General features: G+C 38.5%; 1 protein-coding gene across 9 annotated transcripts in view; it reads left to right on the top strand.

The window, feature by feature from the left end:
• Positions 1–19,781, top strand: part of POLA1 (DNA polymerase alpha 1, catalytic subunit) — a 390,759-nt gene that overhangs the window by 221,698 nt on the left and 149,280 nt on the right. For all 9 annotated transcript variants that reach the window (XM_081567915.1, XM_081567913.1, XM_081567916.1 and 6 more), the window contains one exon: positions 11,043–11,139. In XM_081567915.1, the coding sequence (XP_081424041.1) occupies positions 11,043–11,139 (97 nt within the window). The remainder of the gene's footprint in view (positions 1–11,042; positions 11,140–19,781) is intronic.

The following is a 19,781-nucleotide window of genomic DNA, read 5'->3' as shown; positions in this document are numbered from 1 at the left end:
ACACTTGTGCTATGCTAAGTCGCTTCATTCGTGTCCAACTCTGCAACCCTATGGACCATAGCCCGTCAGTCTTCTTTGTCCATGTGATTCTCCAGGCAAGAATACTGGAATAGGTTGCCATGCCCTCCTCCAGGCAGTCTTCCAAACCCAGGGATCAAACCCATGTCTCTTACATCTCCTGCATTGGCAGGCAGGTCCTTTATCACTAGTGCCACCACTTGTGCCAGATACTTCATATGCATCATCCAATTTAATCCTCACAACAGTCGCATGGGTCTTTTACAGATGAAGAAACTGAGGTTTGGAGAGGTTGCTCATCCTAGGACTTTACCTCCAATAAATGTCACAGCCAGGATTTGAAGGAGAGCCTGTCAGACTCCAGAATCCACACCGTTAACCACTGTTGGGTGCATTTACTCTTTATCATTAAGATGAGACCTTATACCAGAAAGAAAAATTGAAAGTAGTCAGCGAAGTCCCCTCCAAAATCTGCCTCTTTGACTTCTGTTAAAGTAGTAACTGACCTCCACCAATAACAAAACAAAAAGCACTCCACCCTTCCTTGAATATTCCTCAGCATCATTTTTTAAGTTTACTGTTATGTGAGCCTGTGATATTCTGTGACTATCATTTTAAAACTGCATTCATAGCTACAATTTCTGTCTTCTAATAGCTTATAAGGTGTATAACCTCTTATAGGCTTATATACAGAGACAGTAGAAGAAAGACAAGACTATCAAGATACATTAAGGGCTTTTTGTAGCTAAATTCAACCCCCAAAAAAGATGTAAAGCAAACATTTGCTACTGTTTGAGGCACTGTTGTCAATCCTTGTTTTACAGATGAGGAGGTGGAGAGTGTAGTTTTAGATGCCTTGCCCAAGATCACGTATCTGCTAAATGTTAGAGGCAGAATTTGAACCCATACTGGTTCCATAGTCTGTGCTGTTAACAACCACACCATACTTGCCTTATCTCGTATTTTCGCATTTAATAACTTACAATGCCTTGGCTTTACTTAGAACTTTTCTTCTAAAGAACTTATGTTTTTGGCATCTTCATCTTCCCTATGCCAGGATCTTGGGAGTCCTGAGGTATTTATGATAGGATGTCTATCCTCAAGGAGATTACAGTACTTTAAACAGAACTACTGGAATTTCCCTGGCAGTCTTTCCCATACAGGAGGCAGGGGTCCGATCTCTGGCGGGGCACTCAGATCCCACATGCCTTGCAGCCAAAAAAACCAAAGCATCAAACAGAAGCAGTGTTGTAACAAATTCAATAAAGGCTTTTAAAATGGTGCACATCAAAAAAATTTAAAAATAAACAGAACTGCTATATATTAGTTGCAAAGAGATTAAAAGCGAGGAAATACTTTATCCTATTTCAGCCTATAGGATAGATAGAAATCAAGTCTTCATTTTTTTACAGTGATTGGTACTGAAATCTTACCACCCTTCCTTTTTTAAAAAATTTGCTTACATAATCAGTGACTTTTACTTAGAATCATAAGAGTATATTGTTTGGCCTTGGCTCTTGAATGAAGTTCACAAAATTAAAAAGGGGAAAAAAATGTCAAGTTCTTGCAGGTGCCTACTTGGTTTACCTCAGGAAACTTCCCAAAGGCAAGTGTTCATAGCTAATAAAAAGTTAAAAGACTCACTGCCAGTTAGTTAGCACTCACTGTATGTCAGGTAGTGTACTAAATGTTTCACACATATTATGTCATATAATCCTGGTAACAGGGCTTTGGGGGAGTGTATCCCTCCCCATCTATTTACAAATGAGAGGAGAGGTTACTTCATCTCTCCGAGCCTCAGTTTTTCAATTTGTAAAACAGAAAAGGAAAGCTTCTTTATGTTCTACAAGGAATTTCTAAACCCATAAAAATTTTTTCTGAAGTGTGTGCACAGAGATCTGTGTGGAACGTAAACTTTTAAGAACTTAGATTTTTATATCTTTCTGCTCAAAGGTGCATTTTCTGAAAGGTGCATCTTAGAATGATGGTGAGCAAAAATTAGAAAATTAAATTGACACAGACTTTAGGTCCTTAGTTCAACCATGATACACATTGGAAAACTTTTGATTTGGCTTGGTCAGTTTCTCCTTGCAGTCTGCACCTCCAGCCCCCAAGCCAATGCCCTTTGCTTTGGCCCTGTGCTCCTGCCACTTTTACTCATGGTGAGCTATGCCCTAAACATGGCATCAGTGTAGTCTAACAGTGTGAGTGAGGTACCAGGTGCTTATAATACACTGCTTCTCTGATGCACTAATGTTGAAAACTAGCCACAAAAGAACTGATTAACACACAGAATGACATTGTTGAAAATGTATGAATGAAAAGTGGCATATTACAAAGATCAAGGGGCTTGGACATTGAAAACCTGGGATCGAGTCTTGGCTCTGCCCCTTACTAGCTGCATGACTTAGGGCAAGTCCCATAACCTATTTGAGTCTCAGCTTCCTTATCTGTTAAATGAGGATAATCAGAATGGCTAGTTAATTTATTGAAGATCAAATGGGAGAAAGCATAATGCTGGGGAGATGGAACTGAAAACTGGAAAGTGTCAAATGCATAGTAATACATCATGCTAAACTTCTTCAACCCTCTCCTTTAGCACAGTGTGATTTAACACATTGATAACATTTGGGAAATCTCTGTTCACTTTAAATAGCATGCACATATGGACTTTAAAATTGTACCTCAGATAATCCTATACCAGCATTTCAGGCAAAGATTTAAGATGCCATTTGGCAATAAAAAATATTGATTCTGGTCACAAACTGTCATTCTAATTTTGACTCCACCGGTTTTTCTAAGAGGTTTGCAAACTGGCCATTAGTGCTCCATTCACTGACCAGATCTGGGATCATGAACAAGTGACTTCACCTTTGATGAGCTCTGTCAAATAGGGAAAATAATTCTAACTTCCCACTTACCTGGCAGAGCTTTTGTGAGGACTGAATGCTTTGAAAAGCCTAACATTATTATATAAATGCAAGGGACACAAATTTTAAAATGAGTATAATCATCTGAGACCTCTCTGTAGTGTAAGAATTAAAACACTCAAATAATTCTGTTAGGAAATGCAAGGTAAACATGCCATTAAAAAGTTACAGAGAGCAGCTACTGTGAGAAGCGGGTAGATAAATGGAAATATCCACATTTGACTGCAGTGTAGTGTTGGAAAAGACACACCCACACCAGGCTATAAGCTCCTGTGATCTTATCTTATTTCTCTCATTCTCTGATGTAGCGTTAGCAGGTGGAATACTGCCTGGCCTATTTTAGATGCTCAATTTGTTGAATGAATGGACAGCAGTCTTTCTTATGTGCTTGGTGGCTAGTGGTGTGAAAGGAGGCTGACTTTGGTTTGGCTTGGGTCAGCTATGACAGCCTTCTCCTATTTTGTCCATCTGAGTCAGAACTTGTTCTGAGATTTCACCTAAACCAGAGTACACCTTAACAACCAGGTCAAATTACGCAGTTAAATTTTCGTCCTAAATGTTGCATCACTTTATTTACAGTAGCCATGTGCACTTACTTTATTTTAGTAGCTGTTGATATTGCTCATCATAGACCCTTTGGTGCCAGTTAATAAGAATATTAGAAAGCTGACCAAAACATTTTTGTGGATGGGTTGGGAAGTGGTAGAGAATTTTTATTTTAGCCAGATTAGATATATTTGGGTGAATGTGCCAGGGAAAGAAAGTCAAAGTAGTTTTCAGTTCAGTTTAAATCTAGAAAGAAACCCTAGAAAGTCACTAATCTAGGAAACCTTTTTATCCAAATAAGATTTCATGCAGAATTCCCAACTATAAAAAAGATGAGATTTTTATCTATATAGATAATCTATTTTAAGCTTATAACTTATTTTTCAGTGAGAACACCAGCTAATATGTTGGGATCTCATACACCTTAAAATTTGGAAGGTAGTACCTGTGAATACACCTGTCTTGAATTTTTTACAGTGAATATATAATCAATGAAATCAGAATAAAACATTTGGAGAAGCCTCCAAGGCACGTAAATTGAACATACTTGAAAAACACTGATCTTGCCCTGCTCATTCTTACTAGAGGTATGGAGGTTGAAACCGTAATCTACAGAACCTCATTCTGTCTCCACATTTTGCTTCTTGGTGTGGTGATGTTAACATGAATGAATCTGAACACAGTTAACTACCTCAATACTTCCAGATATCAGGGGTTTCTCTTACATAAATGTTTCTAGGCCATTTTATAGCTCCAGTGAAATCCAAAGTGACTTGCCAACCTTATTTTTATATTATTATTTCTTCTAGTTAGAAATTTATATTTATATTTCTCATCATGATGTTAATACATGATTATATGTAGCATGGGGGCTAATTGAAATCTTTTGGGTTTTTTGTGGGGCTTTTTTGGCATGAGGTTAACCTTGAAATTCGGCATTTAAAAAAGGAAAACTTCTGAAGAGAGGGCAATAAATTCAAGGTAGAATCCTAAAAGTGTCCTCAGTCCCAGTGAAGACAACACGACCAGTATTTGGGTATTTCAACATCTGTAGCATTAAAGCCAGCCCTATCTCCTAAGATGGAAATTGCCATGTTGAGAATGACTTGATAGAAAATGGTGTACATTCTATATAATCTTCTAACGGCAGAATGCGACCAGTGGCACTTCCCTAAAAAAAAAATAAATTACCCGAAATTTGCAGCACATTCATATTCAATTTCATCACAGCAGATGCTCATTAGTATGTTGTTATTAATTGGTATTCACTTTAGGTTTTGTTTAAAATGAAGATAATAATTAGGTTTTAATTACTGCATCATTCGTGGTGGTGGGGGGGGTCTGTGGGGAGAGGCAAAGAGTGAAATGCCTCTTAAAGCACTGCAATAGTTCCTGATGCTTATTCAGCACCGTTTGCTGCCAAAGCCTTTGAAAGATAACTTCATCTTCACCAAAAAAATAGGACTAGGATTATAAAATGAAGAAATTGCTGTCTGTGTGGCTTTTTTAAAATAAGCCCATCGTTATCAAGAACTCACTGTAGATTGTCTACTTGATGGACATACTGAATCAGATGATAATGTGCACTACCATTCTTTCTAATCAAATTACCAAAAAGACTTCTTGGAAAAGTAACCCTCACAAGCAGCTGATTAATGAAGTGGTGGCAATGTTTTGTATTAGAACTAATTGAAGTAATCCAAATAAGTTATTTCTGTAGCCTATGGAAATAATTTCCTTTGCAAAGAAGTACATTGGAGTTGGCAAACCAGTATTTTTTTCACCCTCTCTTGTTCTCTATTTACAGAAAAAGCCTAAATAATGCAGATAAAATAGGCAGAAAACCAATTTGAGTGACAGAAAAAATAAAACAGCATATCGCAATCTTTTCAAGATTAATCTTGATATTAATCAAGACTAATAACTTATATTAAGACATAAAGCAGTGTAGAAATTGAAGGATACTGAAATTTTAAAGGCATATCTTAACTAAAACAGTAGAAATAGCAGTTTTTAATGCATTCATTAAAAGGGGGTGTTCATAGTTCGAGTTTAAACATATTCCTTATACAAAACTTTCTAGAGCACCTGTTGAGGGCATGGCATTGGGTTTTGCAACTGTGTAGAAATTCAAACCCTCCAGAAGCTGCAGTCTAATTGGGAAAGTACAGAATACGTCATTTATCAGTGACATACAGGGTGTGCAATTCATAGTGCTGAGTGCTTTCCATATTTCTATTGGATTATAATTGATTTGCAATGTTACTTTCAGGTGCACAGAAAGTGGATCAGTTATATATATATGCACTTTGTTTTTTCTAAGATTCTTTTCCCACATAGGTCATTACAGAGTATTGAATAGAGTTCCCTGTGCTTTACAGCAGGTTCTTATTATGTATCTATTTTATATATAGTTGTGTGTTTGTGTGTGTGTGTGTGAGAGAGAGAGAGAGAGAGAGAGAGAGAGAGAGAGAGATGGAATATTACTCACCCTTAAAAAAGAATGAAATAATGCCATTTACAGCGACATGGATGGACCTAAAGATTTTCATATTAAATGAAGTAAGTCAGACACAGAAAGATGAATATCACATGTCACTTATATGTGGAATCTTTTTTTAAGGGTACAAATGAACATATTAACAAAACAGAAGTAATAGAAGTAGAATCATGACATAGAAAATAAATGTATAGTTAACCAGGGTTTGAGGGGTGGGAATAAATTGGGAGATTGCCATATATATACTAGCTCATTATCTTTACAGCATTCCTGAGAAGTTTATTTTTCTCATTTTACAGATGAAGAAATTGAGGTATGAATAGGTTAATTAAGCATTGTGTCCAAGGTCACCCAATCCTTTTAAGTGGCAGAACTGAATTTGAGACCAAATACAGTCTGACCCCAGAGCCAGTCTGCCATGGGGTAGATATACCCAGGAAACATTAGAAATAATTTCCGAGACTAGTGTCATTAGCCCATATGTTGAGGCTCAGTGAGAGGTGGGAGACAGGTTCCATGAATCCCTTCCTTCTACAAACCTTCCTTGAGGGCCAACCACAAGCCCGGCTCTGGCCTGGGTGCCCACAGTGGAGAGGGGTTACACACAGGTCCATGCCCTCAGGAGCTCACATCCTCGGAGGCATGAGGGTGATCACACTGGTGAGGACTACAGGAGTGTGTTCTCTGTGCTGGAGGCTGTGGTGAACCATGGGGCTCCAGAGGAGAGGTGACTGGGTCTGTGGGCAAACTGAAGGCATGGAGGCACAAAGGCTTCTCAGAAACTGCAGTGACTTTGAGGTCTGCTAAGGTAGGTGAAAACCTAGTGGATCAAGTGGATCTCTAGGCAAAGCTGGAAGGATGGGCCTGAAAGGGAAGGCAGAATTGCTTGGGCCAGGGCACAGAGGAGGAAGGGAACACGTGCCCTGCCCTCCTGGAACAGAAGGTGGGAAGGAGTGGGGCAGGTCTGTGGCCAGGCTGGCATTTGAGGGGCACAATTACTTTTGCACCAAGCTAATGCTGCAAAGGTGTGTACAAGTATGTAGGTAGCAGCTCCATTCAGCAGCCAAAAAGCTAGAAACCACTTAAATGCCTTTCATCTGTAGAATGGCTGAATAGAGTATGGTATATTCATTCAGTGAAATACTTTATGGCAGTGAGAATAAACAAACTTCCACTACCTGCAACAACTTAGCTCAGCATGGATGAATCATCTCACAAATATGTTGACCAAAAGAAACCAAAGAGAAAAGAATGCAACCTATAAGATTATATTCACATAAAGGGTGTGTGTGTGTGTGTGTAAGACAAATCTATTGTTATCTTTAGGGAGAAGATGGGGAATAATGGGAGGAGAACAAGGGTGGGCTTCTGGGAGGCTGGTAAAGTTCTGTTTCTTCTGGGTGCTGATCAAAGAGATATGTTAACTTTGTGCATCAAGCCATACACTCGTTATTTGTGTACTTGTGTAGATTACAGTTTAACAAAAAACCAAAATGTGAACTAGGTTTAACCCTGCCCTGCATTTATGTAAATGAAAATACATCCTATACTAAGATTGCAGTAACTTGCTTGAAAAAGCAAGCATCTTCCTCACAGTGATTCTCAGGAAAACTTCTTAGGCTTTTTTGACTGGTGTAAATCCCTTGATCTTGAGCCATCTTGGAGGGATCAGTGTCCATGGCTCTAAAAGTATCTCTGGTACAGGTAATATGCAGCACAGCAGTTCTTTTCTCAGACTACCCACTGGAACTACCTGGAAGCCCTTACCAGTGCCCATCCCCTGGATTCCCCATTGTGTTCTGAGTTAGTTGTTCCAGGGCCGAGATCTGAGCATCACTGTTTTTAAAAAATCTCCCCAGGTACTTCTGTGTACAGCCAGGTGAAGGACCACTAATCTAGGGCCTATGTTTTCATCTGAACGTAATACTTTGGCTTGGAGACAGAATGAAGTTCACATTGTTTCTGATGTCATCTGATTATGGGATTCAAACAGAATGCATCAAAAACAGTGGTATTGAAGCATTTTCCTTTTTCCTTCATTTCTTCCACAGTATTTGCTAAGTGTCTCCTCTGTGCCAGGTATATCATAGGGGAATTCCTTCCCTACCCCTGTGTATGTATGGGGCCCCCACTTACTACTCTGTTAACACTCCAAGCAACTAACTTGAATGCAAAGCGTTGTACACACAGTAGCTCTTTCAGCTCAGCATTGTCCTTACTAAATCACAATCCACCACTTTGGTACATGATGTTCTAACTATAAAGGAAGATTGAAAGAAGCCTAGGCACCGTGTTGAGTGCAATTTTCAAGGAAAGAGCAAGAAATCGAACATTTTAAACCAATAAGTGAAAGCTAGAGAGAGAAGGAAATGTTAAAATATCACCTTATTTTCTTGAAGTATTTTCCATCCAATCTTGTACAGTCAGAATGAGCATTTAAGTGTGGGAAAAAAACCCGCTGAAGATCTCAGAAAAGACTAGAGGGTGTCAGTTTTCTTGATTAGGAGAATTTATCATCAAAGGCAAAAAAGAAAAGGTGGTAATGATTTTTTAAAAAGCCCCTCCAAGTGATCACAAATTAATAGTGCAAAATCAAGAAAACAAAAGTAGGTGTTATTCTTGTTGATTTAAACTATAGTTTTCTCTGTTTCATGTGTGTTCTTTAAAACCACTTGATTGTATTTGACATTGAAAATCTAATAGGGCCTTTTGTTTTCAACCAGTTTACTAATTGCAAAATATGTCAGGAATCAAAAGGGCAGGAGGTGTTGGTATATTTTTTAAAAATATATAACTCCTTTTAAATTTTTTCCCCTATTTTCCTTATCCATTTAAGCATTGACTTTCAATTAGCCTGCCTACTAATATCAGGTCACTAAACTCCGTGGCTGACGCTTTATTCCTTCATGTGGGTTGTCACTCGTTTGCTTCAGTTAGCTGGCAAAGGTTGTTGTATATCCATTACCAGCAACACAGCACTTTGCATTTCTGAATTGACAAGCAGCTATATTGACCCAGTGCTTATTATGGGTCAACAGCTGCGTTAACCAACGGAAGGACTGAGGGGCAATTAAAATGAATTGGCAAAAATATATCTTCCTAATTTACTCCAATTTGTTATTTATGCTAACATTGTATGGCTTCTATGGTGACACTAAACAGAATGGACCCAATAATGGCAATTAACATAAAAATATAATGGCTAATCAAATTGACAGCAACTGTTTCTCATCATCTCGACACACAATACATTATCAAAACAAACTATTATGAAGGAGGTAATTTCAGTGTTCTATTCAACCTGCAGCATGTGTGCAGTCAGGGAGATGTGTACCAGCAATTACTGCTGAATCTAAAAAACTAAACAAATAACTTAATCGCTGTCGTCCTCCTTTTTTTTTCCCCCAGGAAGCAGTAATCAGGATTCGCTAAAAATAACTGGTGTATAATAGTATAATGATGATGCATATTGTAGAATAGCTAATAAGAAATAAAATAAGCTTCTAGGTATACTTTTTAAAATAGGTTCAGGTAAAGAAAGAGAAATGGGTGGAAGGAATGCACACACAAAAAAGACAATAGCCCTGGCTGATGAATAGCTCTATGTGGGTTATTCCTGCAGTCTAATATTTATAGATACCACTTGTAGTGGCCAAAGAAGTTTGAAATACACTAAATTTAGTAATGACTTTATAATGGAGTGAGCTGGAAGGTCTACCATTGTGCTCTAAAAACTAAATTTCACTTTTGTACCCAGTTGAGTTGGCCTATAGTTTTTCATCATTGATAGCTAGCGAGGATATTGGAATCTAATACTTGGTTACCAAAGAGATTCCCTTCAAAATAAGACCATTTGTATATCTAGTTGTAGATGGTAGTAAGTTCCTAGTCACATGCTAGTCTGTGGGTGCCACCTGACCCTGTTGCATGGATTGTACCAAATGACCTGGTTATTGTGGCCATTCATTGATTCATTCACTGAACCAATCAATATCTGTAGAGTGCTTACTGTGTTGTGTGAGTTAGCTGTATGTTTGTTGTTACTGGTGCACAGTAGGTGCTCAGTTGCTGTTAGATTTCAAGTTTGTCCAAGACGGCAAGTGAGAACTGGTAACGTGCTTATCTTTTGAGTTTGTTATTTGAGAAGTTCCGAGGATTGAGTTGTCTCACTTCGGTGTCACACCCTCAACCCCAAAGACGACACCAAAGCCCTAGTTCATCGTCCTCTGGCATAAAGGTTTCCCACCTATCTGACCCTATAGGAGGAGGGAAAGTAAGTTTCTGGAGCAGCTAACTTAAAAGAAATACAAAATGCATTTGAACGTGATTCGCCAAATAATTCTCACTTTGATTATTGAATTGAATGCAGATGTTTTTCCCCACACGGGGTGAGATACAGTGACTCTTGATTACCTCAGTGATGCTATGATTTTTTTGAGTCAGAACTTGCCAAAATCTTTAAACATTGTTTTGATATTGATGGAATGATAAGCCTTGGTTATTTCATTTCACACGCTATTTCTCAGAGGTCATATGTTGCCCATTTAAGGATGAGCACAGGACAAGTGGTCAGGATGTTCTCAGGTCTGTGCTTTATTCACCATGTTGTATCTGTGGGCTCGTCCCTCTCACCATGAGTCATAAAATAGAGCTTGTATTTCAGAAATTGTTTAACTTCCTCCTAGCCTGGACAGGTCCCAGTTAGGAAGCACAGTACCACTTTTCCCAATTAACAGTGCAAATTGTCAAGAGTGCATAGGAATTTGCCATTTGACAAAATCAGTTTTTTGACAGCAGGGGTAATCAGTCTGTAGCTTCACAAGTAGTAATCTGTGATCAAAGTGGCAGGGTTTATTCTGAATTATGATAGGTATGTATGCCATATGAGGGGGACAAATCATTAATATGATTCTCTCCTTCTTATTCACCCCCCTTCTTTAAAAAAGAAAGCTGCTTGATACGGAAGTTAAATTAGGGGATACACTTGCTGAGTGATCTCCAAAGTTCCCCCCTCCCCAAAATTCATTTATTTTTCTGTTATATTGCAGTATTCTGACAAGTCCCTGTACACCCAGCTGTGCTTTTACCGGTACATTTTTGATGTGGATTGTGCACTGGAGAAACTTATTACCGATCATGAGAAAGGTACGTTAAAATACTGTAATTACCTTTGAGTTTAAAGTGGAAATTTGCATCATAAAAGCCAGACCTACTGTGTCAGGCTGTTCATGCAGCATCGCACCACTGTCTGAGAAGCAGGCCATGGGGGCCGTTATGAGCACAGGCATCCCCTGCATGAGGGGCGGTGGCATAGGAATCCCCGACTCTGGCCCCCTCAGCCTTTCTCACATTGTTCTCTATTAAAGCTGGGCTTTGAGGGAGGAACAGTACAGAAAGGACTCTTTAAATGCTATATTTTGAAAATGCTATTTTCTGTAGAGTTTAGTAATTGTAATGAAGTAAGCATAGGCAACGTGATCATTGGACCTACAAAAACCAGGTATTACCAGAAAAAATAGACCTGGAGTGTGTCTCTGCTGTTCACTAAAAGCCTAGGTTCATTTTGAGACACAGGATTGGGGTGGAGTTCTTTTACTGACTCCATCCTAAGAGAGCATATAGATGCCTCAGCCCAGATTATCAGGTGCTGCCTATGTCTTACACAAGACTTGCAGGCACTGTGGGGCTTAATAGACCTGAGAAAAGCTTTGTTACGTAACTTAAAGTATTTGAAAATGTCATGACAAGTGCATGGGTTTTTTTCTCCTACCTGAAAATCACATTGACAACTTTTCTATTACCTATAAAATATTAAAAAAGGTAAGTTTACACATTTTTCGTGTTAGTTACCTATAGAGTGTTTATGTTGTTTCCCATTGAACATCAATGACATTTTGTTGGTGAGTGCCAGGGCTAGAGGCAACCTCAAGGACGTATAGAAACCTACAAATACTTCTAAATTTCCTCACATAAGAATCACTGTGCCCTTGATTTGGTCTTAACTCCTCTGTTCTAGTCATAATTGACTTCAGTTCTTCCATTTACAAGATAGGCTAGAATTTTTTTTTTTCAATGCCTTGACTTACTTGTTTTTTCTGTCTTTGAATAGAAAATACTTTAAGACTGATAAAGATTTTCAAATATTAGTATCTTGTCTTTAGATGTTCAGCAACACCTTGGGCTATCTCCACAGCTTATTTTCAGTGAATTAATTAAATTTATAAGAGAAAATTTGTTGCATAAAGTTGTATATCTACATATATATAAATTAAATTAATATAAGAGAAAAAACTCCTTTAATCCATTAGTAACTAGGTTTTTGAACTTTCTTTCATGATTGGTGTCGTCTAGCCCGTGTTTATTTGCATATCAACAATAAGTGTTTCTGTTTTACCTCCAAGGATCTTTCCTTAAAGGCCTTAAGCGTTTAAAGAATTAAGGACTGTTTGATGAGTACATTGTCCATTTCTGTCAAGTTTGTTACCTCTTTCTGGGTATCTGTATATTAGAACTTGATCCCCTTTTACTTCTTTCTGAATCCAAATTGGTCCCTAGATGTTCTTCGATTCCTAGGGGATAGATTCCTCTTCCAGACATTTCCAAAATTCTTATCTGAAGTGCTGAATGATGAGCAGTTTTCAGAAAGCCCAGTGCCTTGGAGACTTGTAGAAGTGATCTGTAAAGTCACTGGAGACTTACCCCCTGCTTTTTAGAGAACATGGAGGAGTGTATGTTGCTCTCTTGTAAAATAGGATGGAACAGAGTAATCACTTGCAAAATTCTTGCTTGGCAAAAAGGGAGAAGTATTGATAGAATCTGTATACTCACACTATTTAGTTCTGTTTCACAAGTTTAAGAATTGGGAGTTTTTTTTTTGTCATTTGCTTCTAATAAATACACTATTCAGGAGTTCAGAGCCAAAACGGCATGGAGTGAATTACTGACTTGTTCTTTTACATATCAGAAGGATAAAATAAAGCAAAAGAAGGGTACAAAATGGATGTCTGACAGAATTTCATTAAACGTTTCGAGATCCTTTTGCTTTCTTTATGGAGTGTTAATTAGTGTATCTATTTTTCCTTTGATCTTCTGCTTATTCATTGTTCCTAAATTGCATCTTTGGAATGAAGGAATTTGGATAAAATTTACTTGGTCTGGACATTTTTGGATAATTTAGTAGTGGTAAGTGATGGTAGTATATTTGTAAGTGGTGGGATATAAATGAAAGGCTAGATCATGCCATGGTCCAAGAGCACAGGTTTCCTAACAAATGACATTTGATAAGCTCTTACCTAAGAGTCACCTGGTACATATAAAAATATAAACCCATGGCTCCTACACCCAGAATTTCTAGTTCAGAAGGTATGGGGTAAAATTTAAGAAGCTCAACTTTTTAGAAAGTCCCCCCAAACAATTCTGAACACATGATTTAGACAGGTTCTAAGTAAGAAGAGATTTGAACACAGGTTGTAATCCATAGGGAACAATTGGAGAGCACGAATATTCTTACAGTCCATAGGTGAACAGTTACAGGGGGAACTTCTGTAAGTATAAATTAACGTAACACATATAAAATTCACTTCTCACTTTATGAGTTGGAGTGAAATGCTGTCTTCTGATTAGCTATTAAAGGGAGATTTGCTGTTAAAAAGAATTGAAAATCTGTGGGATCCAGAGGGCAAATAAATTTATTCAATTTGGACCAAGGCCAGAACACCAATGGATGTTAACATCAAAAGTCCTGTGAAAAATGACAGTAGTTACACACAATTATATTATTGAGAATGGAATCTAAGTATCGTCTGTCAACAAGTGCCCTGAAACTGGCGTGTAAAGTATTTACCATAGACTCTCCTTTACTCTTGGTACCTAGCAACATTTCCTTTGCTAAGATAGTTTTACCATTTCCATTATGAAGCCATATTTCGAGGGTTGTAACTGGATGGTGGCTTTAATCTGTGTTTGAAACTTGTCAATTTGATTTGGGGAAAAAATCACATACAAATTATTAGAAAGAGGTTTATTTTTATGGTGAAAAGTAGTTCTTGTCAAAGCTTTTTCCTGTGCTTTGCTTTTCAAATGAAGGTTTACAGGCCATTAGTCCATAATGTGAATTAACCCCATTTGGTATTTTTCCCTTTCCTTTAAGATGATAAGGGACTGTTTTTCAGTTTGGTGAAGTATTTACTGCATACTTCACTGTAAATACATAACATTTTAAAAATCTTATTTCTTTGGGGCTTGGCATTATTATTGTAACTGCTCCAGAATGTACACAGATGGCATAATAGATCCAAAAGTTTTAGAGGGACATAGTGGCAATATGTGAAGTAAAAATCCATTTCCATGGTGGCAGCACATAATGGTCCTAGGGGGGTCTTGGCCTGAGTAGGGATAAGTGAACTGTTTGAGGGAGACATGAATCAATTCAAATCTTTGCCCAAATGTCTCAAGTAAGTCTGCTTAAAAATAAAGGAAGAAAAAGAGTCTGACTTTTCTCAACTGAGCCTTTTTTCATTTATTCAGCAGCGATAAAAACAGTACGTATACATTTCCTATTATTTGTTGAATACCATCCTAAATGTCAGAAAAACAAAGATGGTCAATGCTCCCTGCCCTAGAGGAGCTAAGAGCCCTTTGCAGACACAAAAATTCAACTGCAGCTGAAAGTGTGATAAACCATTGACGTGGTCAAATTGTTTTGGAAGCAAAAAAAGGGATGCACTAACTGCCTTTCTTAATAGACTTTATTTTTAGCACAGTTGTAGGTTCACAGCAAAACGGAACAGAAGGTACAGAGATTCCCCATGTACCTCCTGCCCCCACACATGCACAGCCTTCCTCATTATCAACATCACCTACCAGAGTGGGACGTTTGCTGAACCTACATTGACACATTGTTATCACCCACAGTCCATACTTTACCTTAGGGCTCACTCAGTCATTCTGTGAGTTTACACAAATACATAATGACATGTAGCCACCATTATATTAGATTGGTGCAAAATAATTACAGTTTTTGCATTGTTGAAATTTGCCATTTGATATTGGAATATGTTCTTAATAAATGTGGTTTTGTTACATACATCATTTTAATGTACATTTCTTGCTTTTTTTGAGTCACTCAATTGTGTGACTTTTTGTGACCCTATGGACTGTAGCCTGCCAGGCTTCTCCATCCATGGAATTTTCCAGGCAAGAATACTGGAGTGGATTGCCATTTCCTTCTCCAGGGGATCTTCCCGACCCAGGGATCGAACCCAGGTCTCCCACATTGCAGGCAGACCCTTTACTGTCTTAGCCACCAGGGAATCCCAATAGCTTATTACTTGCTATTTATATTTATTTTGGACTATGGAAATAATGTTAGACAAAAGTAAATTTGAGCGATTTTCTTAATTTGAGTTTTAAATGGGTCGTAAAGCAGCAGATACAACTTGCAACATCAGCAAGACATTTGGCCCAGGAACTGCTAACAAACGTGCAGTGCAGTGGTGGTTCAAGAAGTTTTGCAAAGGAGATGAGAGCCTTGAAGATAGGAGTACAGTGGCTGGCCATTGGAAGTTGACAATGGCCAAATTGAGAGCCATCATCAAAGCTGATCCTCTTACACAAGAAGTTGCCAAAGAACTCAACATCAGCCATTCTATGATCATTCAGCATTTGAAGCAAACGGGAAAGGTGAAAAACTCAGTAAGTGGGTGCCTCATGAACTGGCCAAAAATCAAAAGATAATTGTTTTGAAGTGTCATCTTCTCTTATTCTACACAACAACAAGTCATTTCTCAATTAAATTGTGATGTGCAATAAAAAGTGGATTGCATACAACAGCTGGTGACAGCCAGCTCAGTGGTTGGACCGAGAAGAAGCTCCAAAGCACTTTCCAAAGCCAAACTTGCACCAGAAAAAGGTCATGGTCACTGTGGTGGTTTGCTGCTCCTGTGATCCACCACAGCTTTGTGAATCCTGGTGAAACCATTATATTTGAGAAGTAGGTTCAGCAAATCGGTGAGATGCACCAAAAACTGCAACGCCTGCAACTGGTATTGGTCCACAGAAAGGGCCTAGTTCTTCTCCATGACAACACCTGACTATACGATGCACAGCTGCTTCAAAAGTCGAACAAATTTGCCTCATCTGCCATATTCATCTGACCCCTCGCCAGCCAGCTACCACTTTTTCAAGCATCTCAACAACTTTTTGCAGGGAAAATGCTTCCACAGCCAGCAGAAAATGCTTTCCAAGAGTTCGTCAAGTCCTGAAGCATGGATATTTACACTATAGGAATAAACAAACTTATTTCTCTTTGGCAAAAATGTGTTGATTGTAGTGGTTCCTATTTTCATTAATAAAGATGTGTTTGAGTCTAGTTATAATGATTTAAGTGGGCTTCCCTGGTGGCTCAGACAGTAAAGAATTCGCCTGCAATGCAAGAGACCCGGGTTCAGTTCCTGGGTTGGGAAGATCCCCTGGAGAAGGAATGGCAACCCACTCCAGTATTCTTGCCTGGAGAATTCCATGGACAGAGGAGCCTGACAGGCTACATTCCATGGGGTTGCAAAGAGTCTGACACGATGGCACAACTAACACACGTAATGATTTACAAGTCAAGGTCCAAAACCACAATTATGTTTGCACCAACCTAATAGTATCAGACACTGCCCTAAAAATCCTCTGTCCTTCTCCTAGTCACCTCTCTCCCCCCTACCTCTTGGCAGCAGCTGGGTTTTTTTGTTTGTTTTTTTTTTACTGTCTCCATAGTTTTGCCTTTTCCAAAATGTCATTTGATTGGAATCATATAGGATGTAGCTTTTTCACATTGGCTTATTTCTACTAAGATGCATTTTAAGTTTCCTCTGTCTTTTCATGACTTGGTAGCTCATTTCATTTTTAGCACTAAAAATATTCTCTTGTCTTTTAGAAAACAAATAAATAGTTGCTGGGGGGTACGATGGGGGTAAGGGATAATTAGGTAGTTTGGGATTGACATTGATATGTATGCACTGGTGTATTTAAAATGAATAACCTGCAAGGACCTGCAGTACAGCACAGAGAACCCTGCTCAATGTTATGTGGCAGCCTAGATGGGAGGGGGGCTTGGAGGAGAATGGATACATGTATATGTATGACTGAGTCCCTTCACTGTTCACCTGAAACTGTCACAACATTGTTTGTTAATCAGCTATACAAGACAAAATAAAAAGTGTAAAAATATATATATTCTGTTGTCTGGATGTATCACAGTTTATTTGTCAATTAGCTTACTGAGGGACATCTTGGTAGCTTCCAATTTTCAGCAATTATGCATAAAACTGCTGTAAACATAATCCATGTGCAGGTTTTTGTGTAGACATAAAATTTCAGCTCCTTTGGGTAAATACCACGGAACAAATTGCTAGATCATATGATATTTAATTTTGTAAAAAACTGACAAACTGAATTCCAAAGTGACTGTACCATGTTATTTTCCACTGGGCAGTGAACGGCTGTTCCTGTTGCTCCACATCCTCCCCAGCATTTGGTGTTGTCAGTGTTCGTATTTTGGCCATTCTAATAGGTGTGTTGTGGCATCTCATTATTGTTTTACCTGCCCTTTCCCTAATGGCATATGATTTGGAGCATCTTTTCATATGTTTATTTGCCATTCATATATCTTCTTTGGTGAGATTTCTTTGGCCCAATTTTTAATTGAGTTGTTCGTTTTCTTATCTAGGAGTTCTTTGTATATTTTGGATAACCTTTTTATTTTTAATCACATCATTTTTAAAAAATTTATTCATTTTTAACTGGATGATAATTGCTTTACAATATTGTGTTGGTTTCTGTCAAACATCAACATGAATCAGCCATAGGTATACATACGTCCCCTCCCTCTTGAACCTCCCTCCCACTCCATCCCACCCCTCCAGGTTGTCAGAGAGCCCCAGTTTGAGCTCCTGGTTTTCGTCAGACAGCAAATTCCTACCAGCTATCTTTTTTACATATCAAAATGTATATGTTTCAGGGCTACTCTTTCTATTCGTTTCACCCTCTCCTAAAATACCTAGGAATAAATCTACCCAAAGAAACAGAAGACCTGTATGCAGAAAACTTTAAGACCCTGATGGATAACTGTCTTTTACCAAATGTGTCTCTGGAAGATATTTTACCCCAATCTGTGGCTTGTTTTTTTATTCTTTTGAACTCTAATTGCCTTTTCACTTTAATGTTTGATTTTTCCTTATTCCTAAAAACAAAAACAGAAAAACCACTTTCTTTGTTCCTGTTCTGTCTTACCGGATTCTTATCTCCTCTTATTCTGTGTGTCAGCTATTTGTAGTAGGATAGTGTGTTAGTCTGCTGCACCTGCCATAACACAGTACCACAGACTGCATGCCTTAAACAACAAAATGTATTTCCAGACTGTTCTGGAAGCTAGAAGCCTGAGATCAAGGTATCAGAAAGGTTGCTTCTTCTGAGGCCTCTGTCTTTGGCTTGTAGATGGCTATTTTCATCCTGTCTTCACATGGTCCTCCCTCTGTACCTTTCTGTGTCCCATTTTAATTTAATTACCCCTTTAAAGGCTGTATTTCCAAATATTGTCACATTCTGAGGTACTGGGGGTTAGGACTTCAACCCCTCTTCGATAAGAATTTAGGGGTGAAAGAGATACAATTCAACCCATAACACATGGTCTTCTTGGTGAAATTTTTACATGTTGCATTTGTCTCTGCCAGAATAGTGATACCAGGATTTAGGACTCTGTGTTGAAGAAATGAAGCTACAGCATAAATGTTAGCAAAAGGATGGTGCTTTACCTGTGGACTTTTGAAAAGCACCCATTAGTAAGACTGATTTCTCAGTGAAGTCTCTTTAGGTCTAGAAAGACTATTGTTCAGGTCACCCCTGTTTCTTGCAGAGGGCCATGGGCGGCCTGAGGGCCACAGCCTCCTGGACAGTCCCTTTCAGAGGCTGTGCTCCTTGCTTCTCTCAGTATGGTGAAATTCCCAATGACTTCCCCTCTTGAGCTTTTTTCTTACCTCCTTGCTTTACTGTTTTTTTCCCTTAAACTTTCCATTTCTTGTTACCATTGCTCTTCTGTCTTTCTTTTATACGTGATGGTCAAGTCTGTAGGCATTTGTTGTTTCTGTTCGTGTCACCAGAATTACACTAGCCTTATGTATGGTATTTTATATAGTCTCTCATCTTCTTTCAGATGTCCAGCATGGATCCGCACAGCAGCCCCATGAGGTAGCAGTGGATCGTGCCCCATTAGGTTGATGAAGAAGTTGAATGTAGTATAAGCTTCCTTTCTTTGCGTTCCCATAGCACTGTGTGAGTGCCCTTCTCGTAGGATTCGTCCTAGATTTTTTTTTTCTTCCACTGAGTTCATGGAGGCTGTTTATCTGTGCTTTGCCCATGGGGGAGCCAACTAACTAAATATTTGTTGAAGGAATTCTTAGCTCAAAATATGGCCACATAAGCACTTTGAGAACTGTGGAGTAATGAGTCCTAGGAAGCAATTCTGTCCATGAATCGATGGCAGCGTGTTGGAAAGTTCTATAACCATACAATAATACATCTGTTGCTCACATGGTTCATGTGTGCCATAAATTAATATCACTAAAGTTCCTTGACATTTTTGGATTTAATATCTGTCATTTCAGCTCTTTGCAAGTGAAACTGAAGTTGAGTGATGTCCTAGCTCTCATTTTGCTGATGCCAAATTTGAATTGAATAAAAAGAATGTCAAGTTACTTAACTAATGAGTGAGCCTGGGTGAATGCCCCTCATCCACACTGCCACAG

Source organism: Giraffa tippelskirchi, chromosome X, assembly GCF_054371585.1.
Source record: "Giraffa tippelskirchi isolate mGirTip1 chromosome X, T2T-mGirTip1v1.2.pri, whole genome shotgun sequence".
NCBI classification, from domain to species: domain Eukaryota; kingdom Metazoa; phylum Chordata; class Mammalia; order Artiodactyla; family Giraffidae; genus Giraffa; species Giraffa tippelskirchi.
This window is presented reverse-complemented; position numbering and strand designations above follow the sequence as displayed.